The following is a 10,018-nucleotide window of genomic DNA, read 5'->3' as shown; positions in this document are numbered from 1 at the left end:
AGAATGGTGGTGAATGGCCCATGGCGAGTGGAAGTACAGTAGTTGTTGAGCTGTGTTTAGTCTCACAAGCAAGCCAGTCGCTTACCTGTTGTTAGAGTCCTCACACAGGGACCATGCAGAGGCCATTATCCTCCTCTGTACTCCACAGCCAGGCTGACACACCCCACACATGCCCCTGGAGGGTGAGCCTGTACGTCCTTAGGCCCTGGTCGTGCATCAGGAAGTGTTGTATTAGACCATAGAACATCAGAAGTTACTGCACATCACAAGTCACTGTGGGACTTTAGTACACCAAGTAAATCAACAAACAAGAAAATAACTGAAATTTAGTTTTGAGACTACATTTTTTGTTTTGGTCTGTCTGTATTTCCACGTTGTTGAAGAAATATTCAAATAGAGTAACTAGAAATGGAGTGTGATTTCAGCATGCAGCACAGGAAGACGTGTCGTAGGTTGTTTATGGAGGGAGGGTCACCGTCTGAGCACCATCACTGTCACATTATTACTTTATTGCTCCATTGCCTCATTAACAATACACAGCGTGAAGCACGTTGTTCCAATTCTCAAGTCAATTCACATTTATTGAGCACGCAGGTTTTCACGTCTATAAAATCTGTATTTCACCTCTCTTCGGAAATAAATGTCCAAATGTTGGTTTTGTACCTGCATTCATCTTCTCCTATGTTTGCGTAGATGTGCTGTCCTATATGTTCAAAGGCCTCCTTTTAGCCACGCTTACCGATGCTCTCCCACCTCCTCGCCCTCTGCGTTGGCATCCTGTATTTACACGTTCCTCCTCCTGTTCCTCTCCTTCACCTCTGCTCTGCTAACCCTCCTCTGGGGCTGGGTGGACGCTGATGGCAGCCTTGGCCCCTGGCCCAGCACCATTAGCTCCAGACCGCTGGCCATGTGTTCATCAGCACAGATCGTTACGCCGAGCCAATGACACCGCTCTAATGCATCATTAATGATTGATTAACGAGTGGAGCTCAAACGAGGGAGTTTGGACGGGGAGCGGATGGTAATGGCCCTGCTCGGGTCACATCTGTGATTTTTCATTTAAGACGTGAAATCGGGGTGTTTTGACTCTTGAGATTTGGAAATAGATAGGTGGGTCCGTCTGTGTTCATATGATATCCAAAACTGAGTCCAGTTCTCTCTCTCCCTGTCTCTCTCTCTCTCGCCAGCGTGAGCGAGGGGGTCGGCCTCTCCTGCAGTTATTGGGAGGTCCCCACAGGTCAAAGGGATGGCAGGGTGGAAGCTGAGGGGGCCCCGCCTCCTCCTCCTCCTCCTCCTGGGGCTCCTGGCCCTGACCCAGGGCTCCTCCTACCTCTCAGGCCAGCGCCTGCGCACACGCCTGCAGAGGGACCGGCACGTCCGCAACGTCAGACCCAACATCATCCTCATCCTCACTGATGACCAGGACATCGAACTGGGTGAGACACTTTAGATTGAAGCACCATCGGTGATGCGCAAGTGTGGGAACGTTTGTGTTTGTTTGTGTGTAAACGTGTGTGTGTGCATGTCCATGAGAGAGGTTAAGGATCTCTTTTGTTACTGTAACAAATTGTCCCCCTCAAAGTCAAGTGCCCCGTGGCCAACACCACTGTTGGCAGGGAGTGAGTGGCCTATGGCATCTATTGTCTGTGTGCCAGACCCTGGCCATATCCCTACCCGTTTAAGCCTTTGCACTGTGGATTGGGTTGGGGTGGCTGCATAATGGCCAAACTGACACCCTTTGTCCCTCTCTGATCGCTGGTAAGGAGACCCCTATTGAAATGCAGGAATTTATGGTTGAGCATCTGTTTCACTAAACAATCAGCATCAGCCTAAAAGCCTTTTACCGCGCATGAATTTAAATGGGCTTCGCTCCGCACAGAAATCTCTCACCCTTTTTACGCTTTCAAATCTCCCCTCCATCTTCTGCCCCTCACCCTTCCTTTGCTCTCCTTCTACTGTGTCCCCTCTCCTCTTCAACCCCCTCTCTTCACCCCCCCCCCCCCCCCCCTATGTGTTTCTGTCACCTCAGGTTCCATGCAGGCCATGAACAAGACTCGTCGTATCATGGAGCAGGGAGGCACCCACTTCTCCAATGCCTTCTCCACCACTCCCATGTGCTGCCCATCCCGTTCCTCCATCTTGACTGGGAAGTACGTCCACAACCACCACACCTACACCAACAACGAGAACTGCTCCTCCCCCTCCTGGCAGGCCCACCACGAACCACACACCTTCGCCGTGCACCTCAACAACTCAGGCTACAGGACGGGTAGGAAGCCTGGTGGAGACAAACATCCAGACACACACACACACCTGCATGTCATACGTGCGATGAGTCGTGTCTTCTCATATTGTTTGCATTCAGAACTGTCTCACTTTCTACTCCATCATCCACTCCTCCTGCAGCCTTCTTTGGGAAGTACCTGAATGAGTACAACGGCTCCTATGTGCCTCCTGGCTGGAAGGAGTGGGTAGCCCTGGTCAAGAACTCCCGCTTCTACAACTACACTCTGTGCAGGAACGGAGTCCGTGAGAAACACGGCAACAACTATCCCAAGGTCTTAGCCCATGTCCCATGATGCATTGCGGTCTCACAGGACAGCAGCAGCAATTGACGGAAACGTCGAGTGCATTCGTTTGGAATCTGACGTATGCTTCATCCTCACTCTCCAGGACTACCTCACTGATATCATCACCAGTGACAGCATTAACTACTTCCGAACGTCCAAGAGGATGTACCCCCACCGGCCAGTCATGATGGTGCTGAGCCACGCTGCCCCCCATGGCCCGGAGGACTCAGCACCACAGTACAGCTCCGCATTCCCCAACGCCTCACAGCACATGTAAGGAGTCTGCAAGGGATAACGCTTCAGCTCAGTCATTTCTAAACACACATGTCTAAATGTTGTCCTTGTATCCAATAGTAGGCTCTTGTCTTGTTTGTGGGGTTGTCATGGTGTGTACCTGAGTGACTGTGTGGTGCCCTTGGCAGATTGAACTCTCCCAGAGGCCCCTGAGGGGGATCCAGGATGGCAGTAATGAGACAAGCGTTCTCCGTTCCTTCTCTGCTGCCAAAATGAATCCCCTCAGCATCATTAACAAACACAGGCAGGATACACAGTCTACTTTGGTCTACTCAGCAACGGTCTTTAATGGCAACTTTTAATTGCCTTTTCCCAGTAATGTATCCTCCCCTGTGGGATTTTGACACGCCTTCCTAAATATTATATACCTTATATATACTCATGTTGCTCTCTCTCTCTCTCTCTCTCTCTTTCTCTCTCTTACTACTTGTCCTCATAATCCTTCGAGAGACAAGTGCATTCCTCTCCTCCACACCTCCAGCAAGAAACTTTCCTCCACAGACACCACAGACCCTCTCCTTTGTCAGAATCTCTAGTGGGGCTCAGTGTTTTTAGGCTGTGGATGATTAGCATTCTCTAAAAGTCAAATCAATATGCTTTAAACGTTAAATATGTTCGCCTCCAAGATCTCATTCAATATTTAGCTGTGTTTATTTTGAAATAATTAAGGTTCTAATCTGCCCCTGAGTTAGTTATTGATTAAGTGGTTCTCTCCTGTGTATGCAGGCATTGATCAGATCAGCAGCTCGCTGACTTTTCATGGTTTGTGAGCACAATCAGAATAATTTTGAGGCTACTTTGGAGGCTTTGTGGATCAGCCCATTATAATCATGTTGATGTGTGATTGCGGTTGGAAATGCAGGAATCAAAACAAAATGAACGTGTGTACACTCCCAACAAAACCCAAACAATTATTCAAGGCCACTCAACGAATCGTCATTCGTCTCAGAACAATACACCACAAGAATAGGTAACGCAACACGCTAAACTACCAAACGTGTCAGTCCAATTTTCCATCCGTGTGTCTTTCAGAACACCCAGCTACAACTACGCTCCAAACCCAGACAAGCACTGGATCCTGCGCTACACGGGCCCCATGAAGCCGGTCCACATGCAGTTCACCAACATGCTGCAGCGCAGGAGGATGCAGACGCTGCTGTCTGTCGACGACAGCGTTGAGAAGGTGGGACAGACACTCTGACAAATAAACAGGCAGACAAACAAACAGTCAAACGCACGGACAGGCAGAGATCTGTGCCTGATTTTCCGTTGTGTCTTTTTGAAAAAGTGCTCGGGGAGCCCTTGTTGTGCGGAGGGTTTTTCAGCTGTGTGTGTTCTCCTCAGGTGTACAACATGCTGCTGGAGACTGGGGAGATGGACAACACCTACATCATCTACACCTCCGACCACGGATACCACATTGGCCAGTTTGGACTGGTGAAGGGCAAGTCCATGCCTTACGAGTTTGACATCAGAGTCCCCTTCTACGTCCGAGGGCCCAACGTGGAGGCAGGAGCCATGTGAGGGACCGCACCCAATAACATCCGTCGATTAGCCGCTTCGATTCGCTGCTCCATTGTCGATGACGCGGCGACACAGTTGTAACTGAAAGTTCACACGTTGCCCGTGTGGAATTTTCAGCTGATGGGTTGTGTATCTGTGCTGCAGAAACCCTCACATGGTGTTGAACATTGACCTGGCGCCCACACTGCTGGACATGGCCGGAGCAGAGGTGCCCTCAGACATGGACGGCAAGTCCATCCTCAAACTCCTGGACACAGACAGACCTGGAAACAGGTGACTTCATGCTCAACAACGGGTTACACTTTGTGGTGGAACTGGACACTCACCTCGACAGGAAGGACATTTACAACATCTCCCGTGCTCTTTTTTAGGTTCCAGTCGAACAAAAAGGGAAAAGTGTGGAGGGATTCATTCCTGTTAGAGAGAGGGTGAGTCTCCGTCATTGGCCTTCAGTTGAACATGTTGGCATTTCCATCATAGTAGCAGCCTTAATCCCATGAGACAACATCCTGTCCACACAGGAAGCCTCTCCATAAGAGGTCTGATGGAAAGGAAGTGTCCCAGGAGGAGAACTTCCTGCCCAAGTACCAGCGGGTGAAGGACCTGTGTCAGAGAGCAGAGTACCAGAGCTCCTGTGAACAGCCTGGCCAGGTCAGTGGACAGAATGGCAGACACAGGCTCACACATACACAGGCTCTCTCACACACAAGCAACGATACATACACACCAACTGCATGGCCTGGCTGGTTGACCATGCGCTAGTCACAGTTTCACACACACACATACACACACATGCACACACACGTTTGTTTTGATCGACCAAGTTATGTCCTCCTTCCTTCTGTGTGTGTGTGTGTGTGTGTGTGTAGAAGTGGCAGTGTGTGGAAGACCCTTCTGGGAAGCTGAGGCTGTATAAGTGTAAGGGCATGGCCAGCCTCTTTGCCCCTCGCATGCAGGCTATGATGGCTGCTGGGCCAAAGAGCTACGGCCAAATGTCCAACTCTGACTCTTGTAACTGTGGCCCTCTGGGCATCAAGACAACACCCATGAGGAGGAGGAAACTGCTCACCAAAAAGAGTGAGGAACTATTGTCACGCATTCTGTTTCAGAAATGGTATGGTTGTGCCACCCAGTGGCAACACAAGGTAGTGCAGGCACACATCACTTCAACCACCAGTCACACTTTCTTGCTGTTGTGATCCTGACAGAAGGAAAGTCCACTAAAGGTCAGTCTAAGAACCGCTGGGCTCGCTCCATCCCCTTTGAGCTGGACGGGGATCTGTTTGCTGTGGACCTTGAGGAGGGGTACCGGCCTGTGGGCCCCAGGAACTCCAGCTGGGAGAGGCAGAGGAAGACTGGAGCTGGGAATGGAGACCTGGAGGATGAGGAGTTTAGTGGCATGGAGGTGACATCCATACCTACCACCAGCAACAGCCTCACACCACCTGCTGCTCTCAAAGTCACCTACAGGTGTGTGTGTGTGTGTGTGCGTGCGTGTGTGTGCGTGTGTGTGTGTGTGTGAGAGAGAGAGAGAGAGAGAGAGAGAGAGAGAGAGAGAGAGAGAGAGAGAGAGAGAGAGAGAGAGAGAGAGAAAGAAAGAAAGAAAGAAAGAAAGAAAGAAAGAAAGAAAGAAAGAAAGAAAGAAAGAAAGAAAGAAAGAGAGAAAGAGAGAAAGAGAGAAAAAGAGATATAGAAAGAGAAGGAGAGAGTCAGGGGGTGTTGACAGTATCTGTCTGTTTACTCTGCAGGTGCTCCATTCTGATGAATGACACAGTCAAGTGTGATGGAGGCCTCTACAAGTCCCTGCAGGCATGGAAGGATCACAAGCTCCACATCGAGCACGAGGTACTGCCCCCACCGCTTCCTCCCTGGCACGTTCCTGACACGCCTGTCACTGTTGTTTTCCACTCCAACTGTCCTGGGGTGTTTTCTCTGTGCCTCAGATCGAAACCTTGCAGACCAAAATCAAGAACCTGCGTGATGTCAAAGGTCATCTAAAGAAGGTTCGGCCGGAGGAGTGCCAGTGTAACGACCCCAGGTCTGAGTCTAAACTCAACCACTAAGAAAAAGAGCTCATATCTGTAGAGCACATGTTGACATTTATCAAAACGTGGCTTTTCCACAAATAAATAAAGCTCCTTATCTTGGCTGGCCAAAAGATGTTGTCATTCACATGCTCTTTTCTCCTTTCAGTTACTTGTTCAAGAACAAAGGGACTTTCAGACTCAACACAGGTCGCATCCATTCACTCAAGTAAGGAGGAGCGTGAAGGGTACTGAAGGCTATGCTGGTTCATGGTGTTTTTTCCTTCACTGACTGTGTCTGTAATGGCTGTGTGTGCTCAGCAGAATGCCCTCAAAGCAGAAGAAGCAGTGGCTGATGAAGGAGCAGAAACGCAGAAAGAAGCTTCGTAAACTACTCAAGAGGCTACGCAACAACGACACCTGCAGCATGCCTGGCCTCACCTGCTTCACCCACGACAACCAGCACTGGCAGACTGCCCCCTTCTGGACAAGTATGGCGCTGCGGACCATTTGAAATTGTGTCTTGCTGAGCGTTTTGGAGTATGATTTTATTTGCAATGATATGATGTAGTTATTGCACGTGTGAGGAAAGCTTGCAATTCATCACCTGAATGTGTCTGTTTTTGCTAGTGGGGCCGTTCTGTGCCTGCACCAGTGCCAACAACAACACTTACTGGTGTCTCAGGACCATCAACGACACTCACAACTTCCTGTTCTGCGAGTTTGCCACAGGTTTCTTGGAGTATTTTGATCTTAACACTGACCCATACCAGGTATGTATAAAATAGTTTTATTAATGTGTTTTATTTATACAGCTTAGTTGCTCTTTTATGGAAACATACTAGACAAATATGAACTGTGAAATATGAGTTATTTGGTTTCTCTAAAACAGTGAAAATCTTATCCATGCTGTAGCCTTTTCACTGATGCAGTGCCTCTTGTTGTTTATTGACACATTGTCCTCATGGCATTTCTGCAGCTGATAAATGCTGTCAGCAGTCTGGACCGCAATGCTCTGAACCAGATGCACCAGCAGTTGATGGAGCTGCGCAGCTGTAAAGGACACAAGCAGTGCAACGCAGAGAAGGGTAAGTCTAACAGACACAGTCACAAACACAAACATCACCTATCTGTTATCTGTATGTTTCCATAACTCTGTTTTCTTTATTTTTTACAGGAGGCAAAGAGCGAAACTCCTTCAGTGAATACAGGTACCCATGTTTTCCTAGATTGACCTTATATGGTCTTGCTCTTTGTCCCTGCCTTTTTCCAAATGCTTTTCTACAAACTGTTTCCCAGAAGCCTTTGGTTGTTACAGTTTATTGATGCTTGCAGCTGCTGACACCCTCTTGGCACTGAGGCCTAATTGCTTGTCTCTGCTGTTTGTTTGTGCATATGCGTATGTGTGTGCGTGTATGTCTGTGTGTGTGTGTGTGTGTGTTGTCCATGCACATGCATTTGCCAATGCACGTATGTACGTGCTGTGCATGCTTTAGGCCAGTTCATCGTCGAAAGAGGCCAAAAGTGAAGAAGCCCTCCTCCAAATCAGTGTGAGTTTGTCATCCCCCATTTGTTCCTCTCAGTTTAGCCAATCTCCTCCTCTCCTCCAGTAGAGCTCTATCTATCACTTTCAAATGACCCAGAGGCATGCCTTCTTCCAGCACTCTTGCCCAAATAGTCCTTGCTTCTTGTTCTATGCGTCATAGAACAAATGTAGTGATATTTAAGTGCAGTGCCTTCAGGGCATCAGTACAACCTCATGTCAAAGTTTGTCATGTGTGTATCATTTCATTTAGTAGATGCTTTTACCAAAAGGATGTACAGTACGGGGGGGGGGTGTTGGGGGACCGGCAACCCTCTTGAACTCTCTGCTGTCAAGTGCTTCAACCCCTGAGCTGTGGCCTCATTGTATGCAGATTAAGAATTGTCTTTGTCATTGGTGTCTCTGTCCTTGTTCTGTATTTGTTTCTCAGTTGGGCTTTAGTAAAAGCAACTACAGATTCCAGTAATTGCTTAAAGTAAACACTTCTATCCATCTGTTTGTCCCACACAGAGGGCAGATTTGGGAAGGATGGGTGGGTTAAACACCTGGACCTGTCCTCCACACGAGCTCTACCATCATCTGTGAGGGAGGCTGAAGAACCTGAGAATCTTGTGGGGATATCACTGGAATGTAACCTCATAAACCATTACTGTAGGAGTTCATGGAGAAGGCCTGGACTGATATAGTTACCAAAATATTCTCCAAACAGAGGAAATGTTTAAGTCTATGGAACACAAAAAAACGGATTATTGTTGCCTCTTTCCCCCTTCATACTGAATAAACACTCTTCCACTCAAGCTCACTCACAGGACTGTCATCTAGTAACGAAACCTGCCTCTGTCAGTCCCAACACCTCCCTCTGTCAGTCCCAACACCTCCCTCTGTCAGTCCCAACACCTCCCTCTGTCAGTCCCAACACTGGGACTTTTTGTGTGGTTTTTAGTGTCCATTCTTGATCATCATTGTATATCAATTGCCTGTAAGCTTTTTTATTGTCCTGTTGAACTGGAAGAAAACAGATGAAGAAATGTGAGGTGGATGAAATGGTGGTCAATGGTGCTGCTCCAAGCTGCTGTGGATCATCTCCTGGTGTTTCACCCTGAGGCTCTACTCCCCCTCAGGAGAAGGATATCTGTCATCACTCACACTTTGACCCTACTGTACAGACATACAACATGAAGACATTCTTCTCATCACATCATTTTCCTTGGACCACAAACTTATGGATGTTTGTTGCATTTTTGTATTATAGCTCAAATAAATGTTGCTTGAGTGCCAGTAATGATTGTTTTACCTTATAGAGATGGTTGACAGATGATGGGACATGACAGTCAAAAGGCTCAAAAATCTCATTCCAATGTTTTTATCACAGACTCTTATCAGGACTACTCACCCAAACACCCACACTGAGAGTCTGCAAACCAAACTCCTTAACATTAGTCAAGTGGCAGAATGCTTATGGTACATTAGTGAATTATATTTTATTGCATTGCATTGATCATGCACTGGTAGGTTTTCAGTAAACTTAGTTTGTTCAGCTTGCAATACATGGTGCTATGATAACAATATGGAAAAATACTTGTTGTATAGTATGTATTTGAATGTATGTTGTGCAATTAATATAAATGTTTACAATATTTTTTATAATACTGAAATGAGGCAGACCTCTCTTGTACCTGGTATTATTTAAGATGACATTATTACCTTTTAGATGTGTTTTTCTGTTAGTCTCCGTTTTTTGGATATGTCAAAACTGACTTCTGGAAAAGCACTTACAAATTATTAGTGAAAATAGTAACTGTAAAATTAATGGATTTGTGCATAATAATGCCGATTGTGATCTTTTGTCATTGAATTAATGTTGCTTTCTCATTTGCTCATTCAGCCTTTTCTTTTATTTTAGCAGCATTAGGTGATTTATTATATTAGCCTTATTAGACAGTAATTGAGAATAAAGTGTTGATTTGCCACATCCATGTTTTTGCTACTTTTATCTGGCTGGTATTTTAGTCGAGTAACATGCAACAAGTCGGACTGGCCAGCAGGTGTCTCTGCTACTCAAA

The 10,018-nt window shown here is 47.1% G+C and overlaps 1 protein-coding gene across 3 annotated transcripts; it reads left to right on the top strand.

Annotated features, from left to right (window-relative positions):
- Nucleotides 1–1,246: 1,246 nt before the first annotated feature.
- Nucleotides 1,247–9,782, top strand: sulf2a (sulfatase 2a). Of its 3 annotated transcripts, none has more exons than XM_084705031.1 (20): nucleotides 1,247–1,436; nucleotides 2,030–2,269; nucleotides 2,407–2,558; nucleotides 2,674–2,843; nucleotides 3,897–4,047; nucleotides 4,209–4,384; nucleotides 4,533–4,661; nucleotides 4,760–4,816; nucleotides 4,910–5,039; nucleotides 5,258–5,465; nucleotides 5,597–5,858; nucleotides 6,137–6,233; nucleotides 6,332–6,426; nucleotides 6,582–6,641; nucleotides 6,737–6,903; nucleotides 7,043–7,185; nucleotides 7,392–7,500; nucleotides 7,590–7,623; nucleotides 7,909–7,962; nucleotides 8,466–9,782. In XM_084705031.1, the coding sequence occupies exons 1-20, from the start codon at nucleotides 1,247–1,249 to the stop codon at nucleotides 8,494–8,496; spliced, it is 2,655 nt and encodes an 884-aa protein (XP_084561157.1). In that variant the 3' UTR covers nucleotides 8,497–9,782. The 3 variants fall into 3 exon arrangements, with proteins under 3 accessions (XP_084561157.1, XP_084561156.1, XP_084561155.1); XM_084705030.1 differs by having other exon boundaries at nucleotides 6,734–6,903; XM_084705029.1 differs by having other exon boundaries at nucleotides 5,258–5,507.
- Nucleotides 9,783–10,018: the final 236 nt, after the last annotated feature.

Source organism: Hypomesus nipponensis, chromosome 9, assembly GCF_054491055.1.
Source record: "Hypomesus nipponensis isolate SF chromosome 9, ASM5449105v1, whole genome shotgun sequence".
NCBI classification, from domain to species: domain Eukaryota; kingdom Metazoa; phylum Chordata; class Actinopteri; order Osmeriformes; family Osmeridae; genus Hypomesus; species Hypomesus nipponensis.
The sequence above is the reverse complement of the archived record's forward strand: the minus strand, read 5'-3'. Positions and strand labels throughout refer to the sequence as shown.